General features: G+C 42.6%; 1 protein-coding gene across 1 annotated transcript in view; it reads right to left on the reverse strand.

Moving 5' to 3' along the window:
• The window catches only part of stxbp5l (syntaxin binding protein 5L), a 162,906-nt gene extending 150,890 nt beyond the window's left edge, over positions 1 to 12,016 (reverse strand). The window contains 1 exon segment of the mRNA XM_079666372.1: positions 11,061 to 12,016. Coding sequence (XP_079522498.1) covers positions 11,061 to 11,228 — 168 coding nt within the window. The 5' untranslated portion in view covers positions 11,229 to 12,016.
• Between the last annotated feature and the right edge of the window lie 15,885 nt (positions 12,017 to 27,901).

A 27,901-nucleotide genomic window follows, 5' to 3' on the forward strand; every position in this document is an offset into this window, starting at 1 on the left:
AGACCCAGTTCTTGCCCCAGCAGCCATGGTCCCGGCCCCAGTTCCGGCCCCAGCGGCCATGGTTCCAGACCCAGCTCTGGCCCCAGCGGCCATGGTTCCAGACCCAGCTCTGGCCCCAGCTGCCATAGTCCCATCTCTAGTCCCATCTCTGGTCCCTTCTCTAGTCTCTTCTCGAGTCCTAACTCAAGTCCCTTCTCTAGTCCCTTCTCTGGTCCCCTCTCTAGTCTCTTCTCGAGTTCCCTCTCTAGTCCCTCCTCTAGTCCTTTCCCAAGTCCCTCCTCTAGTCCCTTCTCTAGTCCCTTCCCCTAGTCCCTCCTCAGGTCACTTCCCTAGTCCCTTCTCCAGTCCCACCTCTAGTCACTTCTCTAGTCACTTCTCAAGTACCAGCTCTAGTCCCATCTCAAGTCCCTTCTCTAGTCCCTTCTCTAGTCCCTACTCAATTCCTTTCTCAATTCCTTTCTCAAGTCCCTCCTCTAGTCACTTCCCTAGTCCCTTCTCTAGTCCCATCTCTAATCCCTTCTCCAGTCCCTCCTTTAGTCACTTCTCTAGTCCCTTCTCAAGTCCCAACTCTAGTCGACTGCTCCTCTGCCGGGGGTCCTGCCAACCCTGTGTTCTGTGCTGTCGGAGGCCCCGCCGACTATTCTTCTGCCGGGGGTCCTGCCAACCCTATGTCCCTTGCCGTTGGAGGTCCTGCCGGGGGTCCTGCCAATCCTGTGTCCTGTCCCGTTGGGGGTCCCGCCGACTACTCTCCTGCCGGGGGTCCTGCCAGCCCTAGGTCCTGTCCCGTTGGGGGTCCCGCCGACTAATCTCCTGCCGGGGGTCCTGCCAACTCCATGTCCTGTCCCGTTGGGGGTCCCGCCGACTACTCTCCTACCGGGGGTCCTGCCAACCCTATGTCCAGTTCCGTTGGTGGTTCCGCCGACTACTCTCCTGCCGGGGGTCCTGCCAATCCTACTTCCTGTCCCGTTGGGGGTCCCTCCGACTGCTCTCCTGCCGGGGGTCCTGCCAATCCCATGTCCTGTCCCGTTGGGGGTCCCGCCGACTACTCTTCTGCCGGGGGTCCTGCCAACCCTATGTCCTGACCCCCTCCACCCACCCTGGTGGCCTAGTGATGGTGAATAGGTGAACAGTGCAATGATTGACTTCCACAATCTTCCTTCTGCCCAGAACATTGATGCAGCCACAGAATTCTATGGGGATTTTATAAAAATGCAATGTAAGTGAACCTTTTTAGTAAAGGTTGGGGCCTCAAATGTTACCTAGGTTCTCCTTCATAATACATTGTAACTTGACTGGTTCCCTTTAGAAATAAAAAAATACATTTCAATAGTTCTCATTAGGAGCCACACATCACACAAAAGAGGAATTACTGCTGTGGTTGATTAATGGATTAGCAGACCTAATGAGAGTGAAGTGATGGACAATGGGGTGAAGTAAATGGCTGTAAAAGCTCAATCCATTATATTTGCACAGAATGAGGTGAGGCGGGTGGTCTGCTGCCACATGCATACAGAATGGACAAAGCAGTTTGAAATCCCACACAAAAATGTGCAGCTGTTCCTTTTGCCAACACACACTGTCACAAACAAAGTAGAAAATTATAAAAAGGCTTGTGTTTCCACACCATTGTCACATCATAGATTCTGGGTGTTTCTCAATGTCGAGGACGCTTCCTTGGTAGGACATGTCCTTCCAAGTCAGGTCCTTCAGAGGCTAGGCAAGAATCCTTCCTAGCATTGGAGAAAGAACAATGGAACAGGCTAGTAGGTGTGCAGGTGTGCGTCATATGCAAGGCCCCGCCTTAAATTGAGCGAGTTTGTTTGAAGACTCATAACTGATTTGCGAAGATCGAAGATGTACTTGAGTAACTGTATTTTGTAAAATGATCATCTCTCCAGGGGAGAACCACTAAACTAACATCAAACGTTCTCCTTCTGTTTGCAGCCCTGAAAAAGTGCTGGAGGATAAGCAGTCATAATAAAATCATAAAATCACCATCACCAATCAATAATAAAATGTGTATTTCATTTTTTAACCTTTTTTAATTTCGAAAAGAGAAAAAAAAAAAAAAAAAAGTGAAAAACAGAATACCATATTGTTAGAATACAGTATTTATCAATATTCATAATCAAATTTATATATTCAATAAAAATATTCATAATGATAATAATATTAAATCATCTGTCCGAAAGGGAGCAGGAGTAAGCAAACACTTATAATTCCCTACTTACTGCTGATTAATGATTATCCTTTAAATCATTTCTGCAAGTTATTCCTACTTACATATTTACATTTATACACACATTTACATTAATTTATCATCTTCAATCACCTTTCTTCATTCTCATAGTTTTCCAAAAAAGTGTTTCTGTACATCCTTTCCATTCATATATCATACTTGATGTCTGCAAACCTTCTTCACACATATTGGTGCACATTGTAGAATAAACCACAAATATCAACAAAAGAGGCAAAGTCAAAACAAGGTTCATTTTAATCATTTATTTAGGTGCAAAACGCTCTAAGGTCTCATTCAAACATTTACTACGCCACTGAACATACTTACATTTAAATGTGTACTGCCTGGACGTAGCATCCTTGAAATAGTGGCTCTGAAGGATCCTCAGGGTGTTTCTCAATGTCAAGGATTTCAAGGATCCTACGTCATCGAATCCCGCCGAAGGACTGTTCCAATGTAAATAAAGTACCCTTTTGCACCTTCATTGTACTGCCTCCGACTCCCTATCTCTCGGCAATACACTGGTGACCCTGACAACGTCTCGGGAAATTTCTGGGACGGACCCGAGCACGGCAAAAGAAACGCAAGTTTTTTTTTAGAAATGCCGGGGATTTTTTTGGAGTCGTCCGTGGCTGCCGCCGGCACGTGGACTGAGGCTCTGTGTGCGCCCCGCAGAACGGCTGGGGACGTTGCTTGCCTTTCCCGCATCGGCCTTCCAACCAACAGGGAGACGATGCACGACCTGCTGGGTAGGGATGAAACCGATTGCTACCTCGTTGGGTTATTTCTTCGAGGCGTGCGGCAGCACGTCCCGGCTGTGCTAGCTGATGACGACTAGCGGCTAACCACGTTGGCTAATGACGGCTAGCAGCTACCGTTGGCTGCCAGCTAGCGGCTAACGGTTAGCTGCTCACCGCTGTTGACATTCGTCGGTTAACATCTGACTGAAAAAAAAATTCCGGTGCCGGAGAGGGGGTTCGACCCGCCGGTTGACCTCGTGTGGACACTCTCACTTTTTCACCACCTCGACGGGGGTTCCAGACGCCACTCACGTTTTCATCGGCGCCTGGGTGGCGCACTCCTGGACCCCGTCTCGCCTCGACAGTTTTGGACGTCGCCCATGCTTCCATCGGCCCATGGGTGGTGCGCTCCGGGACCCTGTCTGGCTTCTCCTCTGTCCACGGCTCCTTCCTCCCGGGGAGACTGCTCCTGCCTCCCAGGAATGCCACAAGGCTTGCCAAGGATTTCATTCCCGCCGCCGCTGTGCGTTTGCCTGCGGCCGGTTGCTCTCCTTCCTCCCGGGGAGACTGCTCCTGCCTCCCTGAGATACCTCAAAGCTTGCTGAGGACTTCGTGCCCGCCGCCGCTGCGCGTCTGCCGGCTGCTGGGTTGCGCTCCTTCCTCCCGGGGAGACTGCTCCTGCCTTCCGGTGATACCTCGACGCTTGCCGAGGACTTCGTGCTCGCCGCCGCTGTGCGTCCCACTGGCGGCCGGGCAGCACTCTTTCCTGCTGGGGACCACCGGGATGTTCATGCCCATCCCCACGTCGCAGCAAAGCGACCCAGCTTTCTATGTCTGGTGGATGTGTTCTTCATTCGCCACGACACCTACTGCGGCCCCCTTACGACGGCCCGTTCCGGCCCACCCCCGGTGGGGATGCCCTCGCCCTCGTTAGGGCCCCTACCCTCTCCTGCGGCCCCCTGTCGTGGCCCATTCCATGGCCCGGCCCTCACCTGCGACCCCACCCTCCTCGGAGCCGTGGTGCTTCCTCCCGGACGCGAGGATTTTTGCCATGTTTCAATTCTGGGGGGGCTTGTGTGGTGACCACCTATTAATACACTGGGTTACATCATTCATACATGGAACTACAGTTGGGGGTATTGTTGCCACACGGACATGTTACGTGTTGACTATATATATTGTGTGCCCTGCTGTCTTCTCTCTCTTCTTCCCGGACTGCAACCGGACAACATGACCTTAGCTGCTCTTAAATAAAGTACCCTTTTGTACCTTCATTGCACCGCCTCCGACTCCCTATCTCTCGGCACTACACAGTAAACATTTAAATGTAAGTATGTTCAGTGGCGTAGTAAATGTGCACATGACTTGTGTTTAAAGTTTATAGTCCGTTTGAGTTTTGCCCGTGTGAACGCACACCGAACCTTCTGAAAAATGAAACAATGTAATAAACTGTCGTCTGGTGCGCACAAGAGAAGCGGACTATTAGGTTTGAATGAGACCTTAAAGTTTTTGCACCTAAATAAATAATTAAAATTAACCTTGTTTTGACTTTGCCTCTTTTGTTGATATTTGGGGTTTATGCTACACGTGCACCAATGTGTTGTAAGAAAGGTTTGCAGACATCAAGTATGGTATATGAATACACACTTTATTATTGATTGGTGATGGGGATTTTTTCTTATGGCTGCTTATCCTCCAGGACTTTTTCAAGGCCGCAAACAGAAGGCGAACGTGTTATAACGTGATCATTTTACAAAATACAGTTACTCACGTACATCTTCGATCTTCGCAAATCAGTTATGAGTCTTCAAACAAATCGCACTCAATTTAAGGCGGGGCCTTGCATATGACGCACACCCGCACACCTGCTAGCCTTTTCCATTCTTCATTCTCCGATGCTAGGACGGATTCTTGACTGATTGATTCTGACTCGGAAGGACATGTCCTACCAAGGAAGCGCCCTCAACATTGAGAAACACCCCCTGCCCTCGGTAGAATTCCAAGGATCCTGGACATTGGAACAGTCCTTCGGCGGGATTCGATGACGTACAGTAGCATCCTTGAAATGGCTCTGAAGGATCCTTCCTCGACATTGAGAAACACCCTCTGTCTCAGTAGGTTCTTGTCTTATGAATACTTTTATAATGTTTTTGTCATTTTTTGCTCATGCCAAACAGCCTAACTAATATTCTGCTTGTGTTTTATGTTATTTGAACATGCTAATGTAAGTTATTTCATATAATAATAATTAGGTGAATATTATTATTTAATTTTGAGATAATTATAAGAAAGGCAGTGGATTCTTCAAGCGTTAAAGAACAAATATATCTAAGTGATTTTTAGGGGATGGATACTGCATACCAAACACACACCCACACAAACACACACACACACGTCTCTTATTTTAAGCCACAAGCAGACTCAAACTCCTCCCTAATTGATCCCACACATGGTAATGTGAGACTAGCTGTTAGTCAACCTACTGACTCGATGCACCCATGAAAGCTTGTGGGGTCGCTTTTTAAGAGAGTGCCATCTTTACAATCCCATGTATCATACAATCTCAGTAATGCAGTTTATAACTCCGGAACAAAAAAATATAAATAAAAAAGACAAATACTTAAAACTTTGTTTGCTCAGTTCAAGCATTAAGGTCCAACTGGAGAGACCTGAAACGACCAGCAAGTAAAACAGTAGGTTTTATTCCTCCCAGTTTTCGACAAAAATACCTCTTGTGGTTCTGCAAATAATGATAATTATTTCTAATCTGATGAAACAGTTGATTTGCTGAAGTTTTAACAAGTTTATTAATCTCTGATTCTATAAAGGTCCATTCATACGTCACACACCTGACTGTTGAAGGCATTGACGAAACTACTTCTACTTCAATATAACTCACAAAGCAGATGTGCATTCAAGTATGAGCTCATCTTTCTGACAAAGGAAACACTCACAAATCACATTTTTCACATCCGCTTATATTCATCCGCGATTAAGAGTATATTGAGAATTTTCCAATTATCAGGGTTTAGAACCATGTTCTTCACAGCGACAGGCAGGACTTGAATAGGAATATAGAAACCAGTACTTTTCATTGATTACAATTCTATGGTGGGTACTCCGCTTTAGAGAAGTGATAGGGTAAAAGAAGAAGGGCGAATTAATTTTAAATGAAGTCAGCTGAGGTAGAGACTTCCCAGAATGCAAATGACAGTCACTAGCGCCGGTGATTAGTGTTAAACATCTGGCTGGTGGTTTTCCAAATGTGAAGAGGTTATTTATTCAGATACATAAGATGTAAACAGCATTTTTACAACTCACTGAAATTGTCCTACGACTTCTGTGATGCTTATAATCAAAAATAATTTGTTAAAACTCTGTCGTAGAGGTGATGTTTTTTATTCTGTAAAAAAAATTCAAAGCTGCTTTTTGTGACAGTTTTTAGGCAAAGTTTTAGGGCACCAATCTTTGTTGCATTTTAAATAATGGTCACTGAGAGGCAGGCAAAAACTACCTTTGTAACAGCATTGAACAATACGCTTGAAGACTGTGAATTACTTTTTGAGGGCAGTATCAGTAGCTCTCTAAATACATTCTTTAATGTATCTCTCTTGTTTTTCTATAGTTACATTTTTCCTAACCACAGAACCTTGAAGTGAAAAGAAATAACATACACCTGAATAATCAATCAATCAATCAATCAATGTATATTTATATAGCCCAATATCACAAATGTTACATTTGTCTCAGTGGTCTTCACAGTGTGTACAGAATATCAGTATGACAATACGACACCCTCTGTCCTTTGACCCTCACATCGTACAAGGAAAAACTTCCAGAGAAAACCCGAGAGTTTAAAGGGGAAAATGGGAGAAACCTCAGGGAGAGCAACAGAGGAGGGATCCCTTTCCCAGGACGGACAGAAAAATGACTTCAAACCGAGGTATGGATTTAAAGATTGAAATTCAGCCAACTTGTATACTTAAATCTTGGTTTTGTTTAGTCTCTACCTGATTTCGCCTTCAGTAAACCTTTAATTATTTGAGACATTAATCTAGTTGCTGACTGGTCGTCAGTTCCTGCAGAGTGTTTAGCATTCATGCTTCAAGCTTTGTGTACTAACTCTTTTCAAAAGGGCTCTGCTAATCTAGAACATTTCAAAGGACAACTATGCAAAGTAACTGTCCCGATCCTTAAGCAGGCTGACATGATGAGTGCTGGAAAATCCACTTGAGGCTGGCCATCAAGGGATACACCTGTTTAGCAGCCATATTTCTGTATGCATAGCACTCGAATGAGGCTTCTTTGCAATAAAGCACGTACGAATGTTATTACACCACCATCAGCAGCAGCTTGTAACTCTCAAAGGAGACAGAACAGATCCATGATTTAAGCTGTTTATGCCGAATCCTGATTCTGTCATCATGTGGCACCAGAGATCATATTCAAAGCTTCCTACTGTTTGGTCAACCAGTAGGAACACAATATGGCTGAAGGCTGAATTAGCCATCCCAGTCAAAGGCATGAAAAGCTTTCAGATACAACTTTTTTTCTGAGCTGCTCTTTCGTGCCCTTCCTCACAGCTTAAATAAGTCAGGTTATTCCCTCTGGTCAGGTTATTCCCTCTGACCTGCCTCACTGTCAGAGTGTTTTCCCTTTCATACCTGGTGCTAACAGTTTGTCCGTTCTCTGTGGTCTCCAGACACTGTATGTGAGTACACGCTGTGCCCTTTCCGGACAGCAGGATTCATATTCAGACACTGCAGCCCACACTCTCGCCAAAGTTCACAAGCTTGTGTCAACTCTGCAGCTTTGCTAAACTAATATTGAGAGAAGTATTTTGCCCATTTTTTGGCTCCTCGTTGTTGGGTTGCTGTACTGCAGTTTTAGCCAGAGGCAAAGTGCTGTTTCTTTTCTAGAGTACAGCTTAGAATATGCGTGTTTTGCATTCGAGGGTGATGTATTTATGAAGGATTTTATGTAGAGAACATTTCGGTTTTCGGGTTGGACAAAAATGTTTCTCTGTTATTTTCAACAAATTATTCGTATTGGAGCGTTGCAGCGCGAAGAGTGTTTTATTTAGTCCAAAAGCCTGAAAGCTGTCAGCGCTTTCAGAGAATTAAATCCATTAAATCCATAAAACTTGCTTGGCCTTAACCATGACTCAGCCTTCTGCCTTCCTTCTGTACTTGCCTTTGGCTCCATTACACTATCACACCAACACACTACTGACATGAGACAAGCCTGTTTCTTGTCTTTTTTCCTTTTGCTGTAGAGTGATTCATCAGTCTTATTGTTACCTCCTTATTGTATCATTCATTTCAATTAATTCAACCCACCAACACAATGGAATTCAGTTCAACCCTCAGATACTCTAACACTTTTTTTTTCTGTCTGTTTATACCACTTTCTCTCAAACACAAATGAACACATACTGCTGTCAAATGAAACAAACCTATAGATTCAATCAGACTCACAGCTGCCTCTGTCCTTCCTCTTTCCCACCTTTACACCTCCAGTCTGAGTGAGATCGCACCAAACTACATTACATAAACCAAAAATAAGCTGTAGGATCCAAACTAAAAAAGGTTGTTGCATATTCCCACATGGCACAGCGAGGACAGAAGTCATGACTGACTTCGAGAAGTTAGCCAAGATGCCAAACCCTCCCACACACACAGTGCACTGGCTCACAGATTTATCCCCCTGTTACAAAAGTGTGTATCTGATCTAAAAATATCCGGGGCAATGAATGGAAATGGAAAATGTGGGTGGTGCCTTGTATTTCCCTCAGCTGCCTTCCAGAAATGTTATTACTGTATACGTTTATGGCAACTACTGACCAATTTTAGGGCCACGTGTGTTTACATTAAGGGATTATGCTCATTACCTTTAAAAGGTTTTTAATTTCAAGCAAGAAGGCTGCACCCATGCTTGTTTATGCAGATTTCTCAGATTGGTATAATCAGGTTCCGACAACATTAAAAGACCCTAAAGAGAAATAAATGTTTTTCTTTACATTTCATATGACCTGGTCGGTTTGAAAATGCGTCATGTCACTAGTTGCCGGATTAAATGGAGGAATCAACCATGAGAGTTGGAGACAGGAGTGCATTGGTTGTCACAGCTTGTACAGAAGGAGGAGCTCTGTGTTTTCTAAAGGATTTTCAATTTCATGACATCATTTCAACAATGTTGATACGACACAATATTTCAGAAAAAATACTTCTCCAAGCGAGCCTTGGTTGGACACAAAAATCTCACTCAATACTGGACACATTTCACACAGGCACAAAACATGGGAAAATAGGGTGAAAATATACACTATTTCTCTTTTTATCCGACACCCCAACATTTACATATATCCCCCTCAAACCTAAATGAGTACAAATTAGTTTTTGGCTTTTATGGAATGCATTTATATAATTGCTGAATGAATGAGGAAAAAGTTAAAAGCCCCAGACTTTTCATGGTTCTTCAGGTCACTGTGTGAGCATGTCTACATCCAACCTTCTGCGCGGCAAGACATGAGAAAGCACTTCCCTACTTCGACAACAACAATGCTTTTGCACACTTTGTACATCCATCAACAATACCGACTTTAATTAACTATTACTTTCAGATAGTGTGTCTTAGCATGTTTTGACACTACACCTGAGGGGAGTATTTTGTCAAGCTTGATGTTGCCATGGTGATTAAGGCCCAAACAAAGGACTTTAGGAACGTAATGGTCATAGTGGCAGAAATGTGACAATATAATGTATAAATCACACACATAATCTCACTGTAACCACTGTACATTCTACAAACTCAAACCTGCACCTGCACAGAATACATTAAAAACCCAGCGAATAAATGTGATGTGGGAATGGAGGGCTTTTTTGTACACACTAGGCTTCTTTATAACTTCTATACAACAGCCATGCATTGGCCAATCACTGAAGGAGCAGCAGCCCCCTGCATGGGCCTTGGCAATCATTCATTTTTGTTCTTTACCGGCACTTTCTCCTCCCTGTCTGCCTGTCGAGGATGTTCTGCAGCATCCTTTTCAGCTTGTGAATCAACCTCCCTCCTACTCCTCCTCCTCCCCTCCTCCTCTAGCTCCTCTATACAGACAAGAAAAAAATAGAACTCCCCCTCCCTCCCTCCCTCCCCCCCTCCCTCCCTCCACTAGTGCAAGTCTGGCCAATAATAATATAGCTCCATGAACAACCCTGTTTCTCTTGGGTTCTCAATGAATTATTCACAGTTGTATCCAAACTTCCACCCCGTTTTCTTTATTGAGCAATGTTCGCTGCAGTCAGCTCCAAAGATTCATCCAGAAAAAGGGCTGGCAGAGGCTGCTATAAATACCTCCAACCCCCTCCATCCCCTTAACCCCCCCCCCCCCCCCCCCCCCTCCCTCCTCCAACCGTCCACATCCCTCCCTCATTCTCCCTCCTTCTTGGTGAAAAGCACATCAGCTAGGACAGTACTGCAGGTCCCTCGGCTGGCTTGCAAGGAAGGGACACCAGTTATGTAATTGCTCCCACACCATTCGTGCCTGCCTGCTGATGCAACGGGAGCCTGCTATTCCTTGACTTCCTTTGGGTTGTTTATACCACATGTGTGTAGGCTACTGCAGCCTATGCAGCGTGCTGAAGCCGTATAGTGGGAAGAAGTCAACACTGCACGCACATGCCAGCTTCACCCAACGTGCACACGTGCCCACGGGGGTTTATGTTGATGAACACTGGGTGACTAATGGAATAACCTCGATTCCTTGCTGTTATAAGGCCCTAAAAAGAAAAAGCCACTGAGGATAAGAGAGAACCAGAAGCTTTTGTTTTGTGAGAGAAATTTTTTTCGAAACCAGAGGCTAACTTTCAACAGAGAACATCACGTTACCAAACGAAGCGCAGCAGCTGAACTTTTTTTTCTGTCCCTTTCATAAATCCATACATAACATCAATTTGATACACGCATCATGTAGGTGAATTTGGGGGAAACCAGAATCCAATATGTTACATTGTCTTACAAAGAAATTCGTTATTGGTTGTTTACTGCCTTAAAATGAAATAAAATATTTTTGATCGACCCACCTTACACATCTGAAAGTTTTCTGACACAAGGGTCTCCTGGATGTCGATTTCCTTAGGAGTTGGCGCCGCGGTGGGGGTCCCGGCCGCGCTGCCGGACGATGGGGATCCCATAGTGCCTCCCGGAGAGGAGGTGGTCAAACCGTCCAACACCTTCCGGAACTTCTTCATTTTCTATTTGTTATATATTAGGTGTAGAGAGAAATTAGGCTTTCTTTGATTTCCCAGAGTCTCCTCTCAGATGCAAAACTCGTCTGGGCAGCCGGAGAAAGAAAACGTCGCTTCCTGCAGCTGTAGCAGAGTAAAAAGAACCACTCTGTGTTGTTTCTCTCTCTTACGTGCAATTTAGAAAGTCATAGAGGCACCTCATCTTGTTTGCTGGCTGTTGTCAACACACACACACACAAAGATCGCGTCTGAGCCACTCTGATCTGAGGGGTTTTGGAGCCAATGTTGCAGATGCAGGTCGCTTATCTCATATTCCGACGGAGCCGAAACTACTCAACTTCCTCTTCTTTCTGCATCCTAAAGTAACATCCACTCCCGGGCTTGGAGAGAAACCCCACTCCTTAACACAAACCGGGGAGCCGAGCATGAGCAGAAGCTATCAGAGGAACTTCGAGCAGGTCGATCCACTTCTCCCCTCCCCAAAAAAAAGAAAGCACTTTGGTTGCCAGTAACAGGGAGGGAAGGAGGGGGGAAACACTGGAGACGCAGAGGCAATGCAGTTAAATGCGGTTGGACTCCACAGTCAGGCCGGGAAACGAGTCCATCGAGGAGAGGAAGAGGGGACAAAACAAGATGCTGTGCGATGGCAGTGATAACTGGAGGTTAATCTATGGATTGATTTGATGTTTTTTCCTTCATCCAGCTGTGCATTATCGTCGCTTCCCTGCAGTCCAGAGGCAGGAGACTGGAGCTGTCCGCGGTGCTGACAAACCAGTCAGCCCCTCCTCCCACCACCCCCCTTCTCTCTCATTCACTCTCTCTCTCTCTCTTTCTCTACATCCCTCACCAGCGATTGGTGCACGCTCTTAATCAAAGAAGCAGAATGATTAAGGAAAATAAGATGGGAAACGCTTCACCTATTCACCCTACAACAAAATCATCCACACAAGTTTTTGTAACTGCTTCCATCTGCAGCTGGTAATTTCCTGTCAGTTTGCTCGGAAGTCTCCATCAATAGGATCAGTGGAGTGGGAGAATTAGATATTGTCCATTGTTTTCAGTATAAGCCAAAACCACAAAAAAAAATACTTCCTTAAAAAAGAAAGACTGTTTCTCTTCACTGGATTTTTTTATATGTAATTGTAAACACTGATAGCTTTGCAAATCACTGAATTCATACGTAGCTGTTAAACCCTCAGAACATTGTTAGAGGAGAGACTGTGGGTTGCTTGAAGGACCAGTCTCCAAACCTCTTCAGCTTTGGAACAGCTGTTCTAAAAGCACCCACTTGATTTAAAACACGTCTTATTTTTATCAGCATTTTACTATAAATAAAAATTAAATAATTGTCCGTAAGGTTTATATACAATGTGTTGCTGTTTCAATTAGAAACACTAAATAATCCTTTATTGGATTTAACACATTTTCTTATTTTAAAATGTGAAAAATCACATTAACCCCAAATTGACAGTAACATAGCCTTAACCTCATAACCAAGCACTTTAATCTGGCTAAAAGAAAGTGTGGTTATGGTTTACTCCCATGGTTTCAGCAAATAATTACAATGCAATCAAGGAATATGAAATACAGAACTTGTGTTTTTTTGGTTTATTTTCTGCTGTCTACCCAACTCCAGGCAATATAATGTGATTAAGTATCTATTTTTGTCTTTGAGTGATATTGGAAAATCATTGCGTAATATGTTGCCATACATTGAAGCACATTTACTTTGACCTCAACTCACCTTTTTACATAAAGCATGGTGAGAAGAAGATGTTATGTCAAGAAGGGAATAAAACGAGGAGACTCCATATTTCCAGTTTTTTCAAAACCATCATAAAACTGCTTGAACTTCAATGAATTATACTACCTGCTTCCATGTTTTAAGGTCGGGTGATGCTCCAATAGTTACCCACAGGTTATATGGAAGTCAGCCATTTAACACTTGTGTTTGAAAAAGAGAAAAGTGGTGCTTTTGAAAACGTCCTGCTAATAATGCTGGCTTTCAGGCATTTCATTTCCTTAGCTCTTCACCATTACTAATGGACATGCAAAACCATGTTTTAGTTAATCAATCATCAAGAAAATATACTTTGCAATGCCACAAACCATTGTCCAAAGCTTATGGTAAGTGTTTAGATTGATTTCCTATCTGTTCCAATCATTTTTTGGGGTCTATGCATTTTTGAACATTTTGCATTCATCAAGATGACAAGAATCTTAATAGTACAATTTTTGTATTTAATTATTGTCAAAGATGATTATTTTTCTACGGGTATTGCTAGGTTTTAAAAACACATTTAACATTTTGTACCAGCTAAGATTGATGCACAATTGTGTCAGGGTATCAAAACATGAAAACCGAAACAAACATGGATGTTTTGAAACAACTTAAATGTGCCATTTGAAAATGCAACCCAATCAAGTCTCAGATATCAAAGCGTCTACCAACACCAGGACTTACATTAACAGTGCATGATGCTGCAATACAGATAAACATAAAAGAGATTCAATGTAATTAAAAAAGCCCGCTCTGCTCTTATACCAAAAAGTACAGAGTTGCCAGTGAAAATATTCTACAATCCAACATCACAGTAGACAAAAGAAAATAGCATTATAATCCTAAACCATCACTAGCTCCTTTGAATGGTCACGAGCGGTGATATTGCGTAAGCACTTACATCACCAGCCTCGGCCCTCTGGCCATACTGGATGTTATGGAGTTAGAGCACAGCACACATGGCGGTGTGTCCTTTTCTCCGATCTGAGATAAAAAGATTATAATACAACACTACTATTTCACTAATGCTGACAGGACTGCACACTCTGTAAGATGTCATAAGCACTGGCCAAGCAGCATGCTGACTTCAAGATGCCTAAAAGTTTGGATTCTCTACACTTGTGTCTTCCTCTTCATCTTTCTTCATTTATCTTATGTTTTCCTACCTTTCAAACCCTTTCAAAAAATGCTAATAATAGGCATTTTATAATATATTTGCTTCAAAAGGATCCCCCACAAGAATTCCTAAGGAGTACCACCAGGAAGCGACATGGGACCCCTGTACAAGTAAAAATGGCATAGCAACTTCAAGGCACAGTGTGGGGTTGTTTTAATCTTTTTTGCTAAAACATGGCAAATTGGATTAACTTTCCATTTTCAAGCATGTCGGGGCTCCATTGAGACTAAATCATGCAACTTTCCAAGCACAATTATCAAACTCTACAGAGGTTCTCTTTGCTCAGCTTTAAACTGTGGTAATTTCAGTGTGATGGACATAAAAGCAATACTACATTTTAAAACTCAGCGAGCAGATCATAAGGGGATGTGGGTTTTGGCTACGTGATTCCAATCCACTCCACTCCTTAGTCCATGCTGCTCCCTTCCACGAAGTTTAATAAAAATAGGCCACGTGGTTTCTCCGTAATCCTGCCAGCGAACAGACCGTCAAAACAACAAACACACCCTCCTTGAAGTGTTGTTGCAATACTTCATACATTACAAGCATTCCATTATTATGCAGGTCACCAGCTCGGAATATAAAAAGAGCTAGGAATATTTCAAAGAATATTGACCTTGAATGGTAAATTGTTCTCTGCAGGTTCCAAGGCAGGGGCTCAAATGACAAAGGAAGTGTCTATAAAGGGGCTCAGGCGACTACACAAACACACCAGCCCATTAGATATGTTAGAAGTTCCTCGATACGCAAGGACTCGACCTCAGGGGGCTTTTCACATACGATGTTCAGAGCTGTCCACTTAGCGCTACGCAATGCTGCCCTCAAAAGCAATTATATCCTTACCGCTTAATGTTTTGTGTTGAGGAGATACAAGGTGGTGGTGTTTGTGTCTGTGTGCGCACCATGTTTGTGTGCTGTTTACAACACCCGAGCAATTTGGGAATAGACACAAATGCATCAAGTGAGCTTGATATTTTGTTCAGCACAAACATGCACCCACAAAGAGTTTTGTTTTTCGAAGGTAATTAGGCTGTTGCTAAATTATGGCCATGGAGAGAATTTGTGGTTTTCATTGGAGAAAAAAAAAATGCACACAGACAAAAAAATAAATAAATAGGAGAATTTAGGATTTTGTAAGTGAGAGGATTACTCAAAGCCATTGACGCAGTCTCTGTGCAATTAATACGAATGTCGGAATTTAATTTCTCATGACATTTCTCTTATGACATCTTTCCCACACTGTTCATTGTTATTTTCCGTACAACAAGATGTGCAGCAATCAAGAACAATATTTGGATGTCTTTTAAAGGCTTTTATTATGATTATAGCTCACTGCTGATTGAGGGAGAAGGGCAATTTTGAACAATGGCTGTACGATTGACCTCTGCATCCGGGGAAGATGGCCCCATGCTTTGTCTCAGAGATGATTCACAGAGGTTGATTAATTTTCAAGAACAGATGTAATTAAAAGTCTGTCGAAACGAGTTCAGCTCAGAAGGAATTTGTGCACAAGCCCGCACACACACACTCAGTCACAAGGCAATTTTTTTCAGTTATAAAATAAACAGACATTGCTCCAGCTAACAGAACATACAACAAAACATGTAACAACAAACAACTAAACAAAACATAACGGGGGGGGGGGGGGGGGGGCGGGGATGCAAGGATGACTTCCTAAGACAGCTGATTGTGACATACACAGGACATTACATACACAATACATTATACATTACACAGGAGATGCCATATTGACAGGGTCAGATAGGAGAGCTGCGTCAGTGAACCGCAATCCTCCTGTGTCCCCTCAAAATCTCCCAGCAGAGAAGCTGCACGCTCCATATTCAGTAGGTCCAGATACTCCCTCAGCCAAGAGTCCCTAGTAACTCAGGCTGGTTTGCGTTCCTTCCAGTTTAGTAGGATGAGTCTTTTTGTGGCTAAACAGGCCAATGTCCAGAGCCGATCGGCAGTCCTTGCAACATTGCCATCTGGCTTGAGACCAAGTAGGCATGCAATGGGACATGTAGGGAAATTTACTTTTAAAGATTCAGACATTAAGGATATTACTTCGGACCAAAGTTTTTTTACCGCTGGGCATTCCCAGAGTAGGTGCACATTCGCTTGCCACATTCATGCCAGCATAAGTCTCTGTGTTTATTGTACAATCTCAGATTTTGTAACAGGGGTGATGTAAGCTCTATTGAGAATTTTGAACTGTATGATCCTGAATCTTACATATTTAGAAGAGAACATAGCTGACCTCCAAATGGAGTTCCATTGCAAAGCAGACAGAGAGATATTCAAGGCATGCTCCCAGGAAAGTTGGACAGGAGAATAGGTATTCGGGGCAGCCCTAGATAATAATTTATAAATATTAGAGACCACACCTGATGATATGATTGCTTTCTTGAGGCGCTGGTCCTCTTCCATACATGAAGCAGGCATGGCTCCCTCCTTACATTTTGTACTAATAATAGATGCTATTTGTGCATATGATAGAAAAGATGAGCCTGAGAGACCATACTGATTTTTGAGTTGTTGAAAAGGAAAGGTTTGGTCTCTATATATCTGTCCAATTGTAGTAATACCAGCCTTCTGCCAGATATTATTACTTAAAGTGCCTCCTCCTGCAGAAAGACAGGGGTTACTCCAAATGGGGCAAGATGGTAAAGAGAGCCCCTCTATGTTGAGTCTCCTGTGCAGTTGCTTTACAATAGAGCATGAAAAGCAGATGATGGTATTATCCATTGAGGGTGGTGGTTTTGGGCAGTACCACATTGATGCCAGAGATATGTTTTGCTTTACAGACATGATGGATTGCTCCAGCCATTGCCAACTGCCTACCGGAGAGGCACTTTTGTACGCCCACGATAATGGATACTTTGCGTTGAAGGACAGATAGTCCTGGAATACATCCGGGACTCCCAAACCTCCCATTGATCTTGGAATGATCAACTTATTATTTGTGATTCTGGGTTTTTTATTATTATTTGATATCTTTAAACCATTTTAGTGGGAATTCAAGAGGGATAGAGGAGATAATATGAGAAAGCCTTGGGAGAACATTCATTTTCAAGGTTTCTGCTCGGCCCCATAGAGAAAGTGGTATGGCCATCCATCTGTTTATGTCCTCTTTAATGGACTGGAAAATAGCAGGGCCGTTAAGGCTAAAGATTTTAGAGATAGGAGAGACGATGTTAATTCCCAAATACCTCATTCCATTTGTTTTCCAAATAAAGGGGGTTTTCATTAGGTTGTGCTTATATGTATATGAGTTAAGTGGGATTGCTTCACTCTTGTTCCAATTTATCTTATATCCAGAGAAGCTGCCAAATAAATGTATCATATCAAGAACTGCGGGTATAGAGAGTGCTGGCTTGCTCAAAGTAAGAAGTATATCGTCAGCGTACATATTTAATTTGAAATCGTGTCCATGAATGTTCACACCATGTATGTCACCATTAGAGCGAATTGCACAGGCTAATGGTTCTAGAGCCATTCTAAAAAGTAGGGGACTAACAGGACATACTTGCCTCACGCCACGGTGTAAGGGGAAAGGTTTTGAGATTAATCCATTAGTTCTAACAGAAGAGAAGGGAGCGCTATAAAAGCCTTTACCCAGCTAATCAACTTGGGCCCAAAGCCACATTTTTTGAGCGTGTAAAATAGATATGCCCATTCTATTTGGTCAAAAAGCTTTCTCAGCATCTAGTGATGCTGCAATCATTGGCAAATTGCTGGAGCTTGTTCTACGATAATCTGAAAAACCCTCCTCTTGTTATTTGTGGACTGGCGGCCTGGAATGAAACCTACTTGGTCTAGATGCACTATAGATGGAACCACCTTCTCCAAACGGAGTGCCAGTATCTGGCAGTAAAGGCTTAAAGGGCGGTGGTTACCCATCAAAGAAGGATCTTTGCCCGGTTTAGGCAACAATGAAATAATGGCCCTGCTCCTGGAGGGAGGCATGGCGTAAATGAAAAAGAGCAAAAGCTGTCCCCTCATGTACAAGTTTTTGCAAATTAGTCCTAGCGGTGAGAAGTGAGTTCCTTAGATCTAAATTGGATGGGTCTAGCATATGCTGCTCTTCTAGAGCCTTGAGTTTAAAGTTTAATTGGGATTTCACCTCTCTGTGATTTGTATTCTCTGCCGAGGAGAACCTAATTAATCAGCCCCTGCATGTTGCTTTAAAAGCCTCCCAGACAGTGGTGACGCTTGGTACAGAATTTAGATTGATCTCAAGAAATCTAAAATGTTGTCTTTATTGAGAAGTGTACATTTTTCATTTTTGAGTAGAGATGTATTAAGTCGCCACTGTTTGGATTTGCAAGGGTTTGTTGGAGGGGGAAATGTGACAGATACCGCAGCATGATCACTTAATAATATACTATGCATTTTGATCTCAATAACATTCTGGATCAAATTTGAAGACATCATTATGTAATCTATCCTGAGTAGGAGTTATGCGCACCGGAATAGAAAGAGTACTATCGGGCATCTGGGTGCACTAGGCGTCACGCATCTGTAATACCGAGCTCGGATTGGAAGTCCCTCAAGGCGGCGGAAATGTTTTTATCTGAAGGGAGAGGGTGGCTGGATCGATCCACTATAGGGTCACAGACAGAGTTGAAATCGCCAACTATAATAAGAGGACCCTCTATGGACTGTAATATCTTTGGGCACAGCAAGGTAAAGAATTTAGATTGTAAAAACTATTTGGAGCATACACATTCACTAATGTCACCATTTCATTCTGTAGCAAACCTGAGACAATTACATATCTTCCCTCTTGGATAATTTGAAAGGCATATTCTTAGAAATTAAAAAAACTGACTTCTCTACTAGCTTTTCCTCCAGGGAAGAGAATATCTGCCCTATCCAAATCTGTCTTAGTTTTTTAGATCGCATTCAAATGAGTCTCCTGTAGCATAGCAATATCACAATTTAGAGACTTTAAGTACAACACGATCTTACGTCTTTTGATTGGATTCTGAATTCCACTTACATTCAGACTAAGCAAAAATAATTTTGTTCAATTGTGTATCCATTTAAGAAAGGTAACAATCATATCGGACGCCCGGCTAATATTTTGGTCAAATTGGAATGGTATCATCGACGCATCAAGGGAGGGGAGGGGAAATATATAAACAACAACACAAGACCGTAGAAAATACAACACAGGATTACATAAAAACATAGAGATCCTACCACCCTTCCCCCTAACAATACACAAATACACACAAAAACAAAAAATATATTGCCAAAAGGCAATACAACAGAAAATACATTGAGATGGAGGAAAGTCCATCTCTATCCGTGAAGAAAAAGAAGAGCCGCGGAGCTCAGGTGCGGAGAGGTAATCCAGTCCTTCAATAGCCTATAGGCCTATTCATTAAATGACTATTGATCAAGGCCAAGTTCCTGGGTGATTGGAAATGACAGATAGTGACGGCTACCTAGAACCCTCAGGGCCCTGACACCACAAGGTAGACTTAAAGAGCTAGTGCCATTAAAGACTGTATAGTCAGACCCATTGCACAGAAAATGTTCAAAAGCTGAACTTTATATAACTGACAGGGTGTGTGTGAGGAAGATACCATCAGCGCTTGTTATCAAAAAGAAAGAAAGCTCTTGACCCAGTATTATAGAAAGACAGACTTAAGGAGCGAACCATTTAGAGCAATGAGGAATTTACTGAGAGACGGGATGCCACATCACTTGTACCGTGCAGATCATTTGAGGTTGACAAATGATACGCAGAGAACATTGACCCCTTTGTTCAATGTCTGGTCTTTGTAGCGGGACTGCAACCACTTTAGTTTCGGACGGCAACAACGTTTGCCATGACATTTTGTACAGACGTTCATGGTCCACAAACAATGATTGCTCATGATTTCTGTGATCCCCTGACTTTTCTTATAGGGCCACCGTGATATTGACATTTGTTCTGCCAGTTGAAAACTATTGGTTCGGTTGCCATGACATTTGATACAGACATTCATATCGCCCTCAGGATGGATGGAACAACTCTAGTGACACCTGAACTAAAATCTAGTGCCATCATCAGGCCAACATTTAAAATTATTAACCAATACCTTGGTGTGGGATCACCTGTAAAATAAATGACTTTTCAATCAGTCTCAGCATTACATTGTGTTTTGTGCCTAATAAGAAAATGTTAGCATGCTAACAGTTTAAATTAGGATGAACATCGTCAACATCAGCATGTTAGCATTGTTAGCATGTTCGCATGCTGAAGTTGGCATTTACACAACAATCTTCAGAGTGTAAACATTTGAAATGTGTTCCATGTTGGTCAAGTGTAGTGCAAAATTAATAAATTGGGCACAACATTAACAAAATCAAATATTAACGTTGAGACAGGACACCATTGTATGTACAAACAAAACTTATAGAAAAAACCAACATTTAACAACTTCACAGAACATGAACAAAGTAAATTACGTTTCTATTGAATGTTCACCACTGTATTAAAAAAAGATGCCTATCTTTTTGGAGTGAGGTTATTGTCATCTTAACCTGTGTGCAGATTGTTAATGTTGTCCAAGTGGGACTGAAGTCAAACGGCTTTATATAGCATTGGGTGTTTGGTATGATGATCCCCTTATGGATTGAAGCTCCCACACACTGAACCTCTGCACTCATATGTGTTGTAGGAAGTTATTCATGTTTACCAGCAGTCATCTTTTGAAGGTATTTGATCTGGACTCACCTTGCGAGATGTTTGACCAGCAACACTTACGTGCAGAACATTTCAAACATTTACTGTGATTTCAGAGAGGAAAAAAAAAAAACTGATGCAAGCAAAACAAAAGATGAATATGAGGTCTCTCATACATGGCAGCTCAGGTTATGGGGACTTGGGTTGGGGGTGTCATATAAATCATAGTTTTTTTGAAGAAAAGTTATAGTATTTCCAGTAGATATATTTACATAAGACGACATTTGAATAACGGTTAAATAAACAGTTTTCAGACTTGAATCTGCCAGTCTTTCACGTTTACTGAAGAAAAATGGAGTCGGAAAAGATTAAATTACTGTGGGGATTGGGCATCCACACAGAATGTTTTGAGGGTGGGTTTTGTGGTGAGCTGACTTGTTTTTTAAATCCTGAAAAGTCATTATGTTTTTGTCACACCAGCCACTCCCCTCTCATCAGCACACCTGGGCTCCCAGCGGCTTCTCATTGCTAATTAAGCCAATATATAAGCCTCAGTCACTCACCGCCAGATCGTTCTATGCTAAATGCAAGACTATCGAACTCTAGTTCCCAGACTGATTATCTGTTGCCCATCCGGCCTGTCCCTGACCTGCCTAACTCGCCTCTCATTGGACAATTACTTTTCCTGCATAGATTACCTGCCCTGCTCTGTCCCTTTGGATTTTGGTATTAAACTTCAGAATAAATTGATACCTGCTATCCACTGTGCTGCATTTGGATCCTAAATTGGTTGCATTGGTGGTTTCACAATGTAAATAAAACACAAGAAAAACTAAGTCTAAGAAGGTTAATAAAGATTCTCTTGTAAATAAAGAGGGATCAGACAAGAATCTGGCAAAAAAAAATCTTTGACAGAAAGGAAAGGAAATTGAAAATAGGGCAGTTTCTTGAAATGTCATGGTAATTTTATTGAAAATAAAATCTTGTGGTCACATAACAAGATCAAATGTGTAAATCAATGCATTTGAATGCAATTTTACATACTTACACTTTTAGATGAATGTATTATTGGATATCCTTAAAATGTGCAAGTTCATTGACTGGAGAGGGTGCCGATGGGAGTTGAAGGGCTGAAGGCTGCATGCAAAATTCAGCACACTGACCTCGGGTAATACAAATATGGAGGTCAAGCTTAAAGAAGGAATAACATCCTGTAAAGTGGAATAAAATATGAAGGTTAATTTTGAAATAAGGAAACAAATAGTGGGCGCATGAAAAGACACACTGAAGCTTTAACTTTTTTAATGACTTCCAATTACCCCTTAGTGCCGCCCCCCCCCCCCCCCCCCCCCCCAACTGAGCTGATTAACAGACCACCCACCAATCTGTTAAGTCACCTCGGCCCAATTAATACCTGCGGGGTTGATTTGATAAAAGTGCACAGGAGCAGAGTTTAGAAGCAAAGTGAAGCCACCAAAAGTTGTTTTTTAATCAATTTCCAATTATGAATTCATTCCTGTCTGTGGGCAGGGCTGGTTATTGAGTCAAGGTGGAGGAAGTGTGGGCCAAAGAAGCAGGGCTGATCCTACAGGGACCGTTCATTTCCATATAAACGAGCTGCTAAGTGCGCGTCTGATTTTCGGGATTCATTATCGACGATAGACGAGGACGAGTAATGACCGCTTTCCCTTTTTTACTTAAGGCCTGACATTTGTTTCCTGTTTCAGAGCTGATAAAACCGTGTTTGATATTTTTCTCTTGGAGAGGAAGGGTGCAGATGATATGTTTTTTTACTCATAACAATCTAGTGTAGAGCAGTTACTCACCACCCTGAAGGAAACATCAACCTTTAGTGGAAGAGATAGTGAGAGTCACAATCAGCCTAAGGACCCAATTACCTCATACTTTCCACTAATATGAGTGTTGATACTTAGAAATACACATTTCCTCCATGTGTTTCAGGATGTTTGCTTGACAAAAAGCACACAAACAGCTTCTACAGTATAGTCTAAATATCAAATTGATAGAAAGTCAATCATCATCAAATATCAAATATTGTGTTGGGAGGTAAACTGTAATAAACACAATAACAGATGCAGTGTGTGTGATTTACTGGTGTTTTGTTGCAGTGTGTTACTGGTATTTACTGGTATTGATCCATTCATCCTTTACTGGATGGATCAATATGGGACATTTACACCATGTTTGCAAAGACAACACACCACCATCAAGGCTATAAACCTGCTGCTTCACAAATAGATCTCAGGAAATAAATTGGTGCATTCTATTATTTGACAGCTATGATCACTTGTTTGTATCAATTGGATGCTTTTATGCATTTAGAGAAAAACAAGTCCACCTGGTTGTGATTGTAAAGTCTCATGTTGCTTTAAACTGCCATGCAATGCCTTATCTTGTGTGTAAATGCAGCTCATCACACACCATGGGAGGTCTCATTGACATCTTCTGCACTTTAAAAATAGATGTAATCTCTTTAAAGCCACCTGATTACTCTTATTCCCAAGCTATAGCATTAATATCCTTTGTCAAATCTGTGTTCACATTTTACGTCGGGTGATTTTCACCCATGTGATTGTGTTCACGTGATTTTCATTGTGTTGCTGTTGTCTGAGTTACGTGGGTCGCTGGGTAGCTTCAGGCCGCTCACTGACGTCATTGAAGGTATGTTTCCCTGCTCCCATCCATTTTTTTTTCCACAGGCACTTTAGTGATTGAGAGGTAAAATATTTTTAGGGTGGGTTTTAAAGTGGATGTCACCGGCCTTCACTGGACAAGGCACATCTCATAAACAAGTTGACCGAAAAACAAGTTCCCAGGTTCATTATTATTTCGTTTTAGGAACATTTCGTTAACGAATCCCTAATTTTCTGTAGAGCCTTCTATAGGGTCCCCCCATGATTCCCTTTGTTCATTTTTATGAGACCTTGTACTGTATAGGGGTAAATAGAGTACTTCAATTTGCCGTTGTACTTTAATTTGTTTTGATGAGAAGTATTTTCTATCTTAACTAACAGTATAGTAACAACACTAACTAAGCCTCTCTTGGGATGTCAGATTACGAGGAAAGAGGAAATGTGATTCTCAGTGGTGAAGTACTTGACCAAGGATGTAAAAGGTTGACAACCATGATCCGTGAAAAAAAAAAATCTGTGAAAATATATTGAGATTTGTTTTTTTAAACGTCACTATTCTCACAATCTGGAAAATAATGAATAAGTAGGATTTAATGTTCACATGTATTCACAAAGTAACATGTTTATTACAAATCTTTGTTTTCTAAAGGAAAATAAAGAATCCATACTGGTTGGAAGGCCAGAACGGTAAAAGGAGGTGTTTAAAGATACATCAGCATTATTGGGAACATGGTTTCAGAGAGGGGTTTGGGGAATAATTACAGAAATTCATTTAGAAGACATGATGTCAAATTAGAGCTTTGGTTGTTCACTTTTGGAAGTTATTTTTTTTTTTACTTATCTAATAATATTTCACTTTTATTTGGTTTTTCTTTTGAGATATACGTGAATCAATATGTAATGGTTTGGTGATTACTTGCAGGTATAATGCAATGATGGTTCAAATCCCACAAAATGTCGTCTTGCCCCAACACAAACATTACATTTTGGCATCAGGCAACAAAAGCCAGGCAGCATGAGAGCGAGGACAAAAACAGGGACAAGATCCATCGATCCATCCCTTTTCTGCTCCGTCTTAGTCTGCTGAGGAACATCCCCGCTGAGTTCATCTAATCCTGTAGCGTGGCACTGTCTGAAGAACACTGTGTGAAAAATGATCACATTAACACTATTTTGGTGGTATTCTCTTTTTTACGTTGCTTTTCATGACAGTGGAAAATGTAAAATACATCAACAGATGGCAAATCATTATAAGCATAGAAAACCGGATGTCGTCCAAATATTGCCTGCTTTGTCCAATATATTATTATGAAATATTATTATGAAATAATAATATATTGATCAGAGAAGTAGAAAACAACCGTGATATGGTCCGTATCATGGATGTTTGAGTGGTTCATTACATTTAAGAGGCTTTTATCCTTTTATTATATATGAGTGGCATCCACTCAACTTTGTATCAGACATTGGATTTATAAATGATATCACATTGATTCAATACATCTTGTTTTTTTATCCTTTTCTGTCTTCAATTATATAACTTGTCATGACTGGTTTACTCAAAGTAAAACCAGTCATGACAAGTTATATAAGATACCTGAACAGTACGTCTGCTGTAACAAATGTGAGGCATCATCTTCTTATTTACCTTTCCAAACTATTAATCACAACCATTGTGGCACAAAGTGGATTACATATCAGATTTATTACATCTGTGACCTTGATACAGCACCAGAAAGTGCCTTTCTACAGGAGCTGGTAGGGGAACACAGTGAGGGAGCAACAGCCAACTGTGACCTTGATCCAGTGCCACCATCACAGCATAACTCTTCACCTTTCAAACATACCTTATAAATCAGTTAAGGGATCATACATTTAATTTGAAATGACACAGGGTTAAGTAAATTACACTTTTGGGGGGGGATTTAGGAGCGGGTAGGAAGAGACACAGCTGAAATGTTAAACCCTGATTAATGGCATAGCTGACTTTTTCCCTCCATGGGTATGTCCTTCCGTTCCAATAATCCAAAAATCAGCTTAAAGATTATAACCCTATCTCCTATTCCTTGACCTCTGAGTGAAATGTCACAGGGTTAAGGGATAGTGGATAGGAGAATTCAAAAGGACTTAGGAGAAGAGACGGCGGTACTTTAGAGAATCCAAATGCAACCGACGTGTTTATGATGCGCCAGCGGACGTCATTGTGTGCTTCTGCTGCTGTGGGGAAACTGGAAACTACAATGTTCTATACAACGGACTACATGGATGTTTAATAAGAACGAGGGACTACTGTAAACTCATCTAGAGACTCTGCACCGTGCTCTGATGCTGTTGTTTTATGCTCTATGAACGTGGACAACAGAGAAACTATAGGTTACTTACGTAACCCCAGTTCTCAAAGTAACATGAAGTGAGATGTCTCACTATGGGATGCGCCTCAACGCGTATGCAAACAGAAGCATCAATCTCATTACGCCAATCCTGATTGGCTGGTGATCTTGACGTCTACGTCAGGGAATCCACCCACCCTATAAGTAGCTTGCGCTACGACGCAGCGCCATTCAAAATAAGCACCTCTTCTCGCTTTGCCTTAGCAAGAAGGGCCGTCTGGTGAGACATCTCACTTCATGTTACTCTGAGAACTGGGGTTACGTAAGTAACCTATAGTTCTCATTCATAACACTCCGTTCGATGTCTCACTATGGGATATTGAAACTCCCGTATTGCTAGACATGCTTATCTCGAAAATCACCAAAACAACCAGAACTTAACAGGTAGAACTCTGTCTCAACACGGGGCCCAGCACTGCGCGGGCCACACTTGGAGCAGAGACATCTAGCCTGTAAAATCGGACAAAAGTGAGCGGTGAGGACCAACTCGCTGCTGCACAAATGTCTTGAATGGAAACACCCTTGAACAAAGCCCAGGATGTAGTCAGTCCACGAGTAGAATGAGCATGCAGGCCCGTTGGTGCCTGCAAACCCTGACTCGTATAAGCCAGAGCAATCGCTTCCACAATCCAGTGGGAGAGCCGTTGCCTGGTAACGGGCTTGCCCTTCTGAGGGTTAGCCCAAGATATAAAGAGTTGGTCATTGCAACAAAACTCTTTTGACCTGTCCATATAGGTGCGTAAAGCACAAACTGGACACAGCAAATTTGGCCGCTGTTCCTCAGAGGAACACAGCGGCGGAGGAAATGCCACAATGCCAATGGGGGTACATGAGCCAACCACCTTAGGTATAAAGGCAGGGTTGGGCTTCAGCAACACTCTCGTTTGCCCCGGGGCAAACTGAGTGCATGAAGGATGTACAGAGAGCGCATGAATGTCACTGACTCGCTTGGCAGATGCCAGAGCCAGTAACAGCACTGTCTTCAGTGACAGGTGTTTCATGTCAGCTTCTTCCAGGGGTTCAAATGGAGGTTGAGTGAGCCCATCTAAAACCACTGCCAAGTCCCATAAGGGCACCAGTGACCTGGAAACAGGGAGGAGCCTGCGAGCCCCTTTCATAAAACGGCAGACCAAAGGATGTTGGCTAGCCGTCTTTCCCTCAAAGCCCACATGCCATGCAGCAATAGCAGCCAGGTACACTTTGATCGTAGAGAAAGCTCTGTGTTTATCAATTATGTCCTGTAGAAATGATAAAATCACCCCGACAGGACATTGAAAAGAGATGTGTCCTTTTTGAAGGCACCACTCCTCAAACACCCTCCACTTACAGTCATAGAGAGACCTGGTGGAGGAAGCTCTTGCACTCTGAATAGTGTTTATCACCTTCTGAGGGAGCCCCACTGTATTCAGATTGTAGCACTCACGGGCCAGGCCCATAGTGCCAAGAGCTCTGGGTGTGGGTGAAAGATCGTCCCCCCAGCCTGAGACAGTATGTCCCTGCGTAGTGGGAGCTGCCATGGCTGCCCGCACAGCAGCTGATATATCTCCGCGAGCCAGTACATGCAGGCCAGTGCGGAGCTATCAGGATCAGTGTGTGGCGTTGTTCTCTCACTCTGGCCAGAGTTGGGGGTATCAGAGCCAGGGGTGGGAACGCGTACAGAAGGACCGGAGGCCAAACGTGCGAGGGCGCGTCTACGCCTAACGGTGCATTTAAAGAACAGCTGACATTGAGCATTTCCTTTTGATGCGAACAGATCTACCACGGCTCGGCCGTAACGCACCCACAGCTGACTCACAACCATTGGATGTAGAGTCCAGTCTGCATATAGTGGTGCACCTCTGGACAGCAGATCTGCCCCAAGGTTCAACACTCCTGGTACGTGCGTCGCTCTCAGAGAGAGGAGACGTCCGCAGCTCCATAAGATCAGTTTGCGTGCCAGCATGTGTAACTGGAGAGAACGCAAACCCCCTTGGCGGTTTATATACGATATTGTGGT

This window comes from Notothenia rossii (genome assembly GCF_949606895.1).
Source record: "Notothenia rossii genome assembly, chromosome: 2".
In the NCBI taxonomy this organism is placed as follows: domain Eukaryota; kingdom Metazoa; phylum Chordata; class Actinopteri; order Perciformes; family Nototheniidae; genus Notothenia; species Notothenia rossii.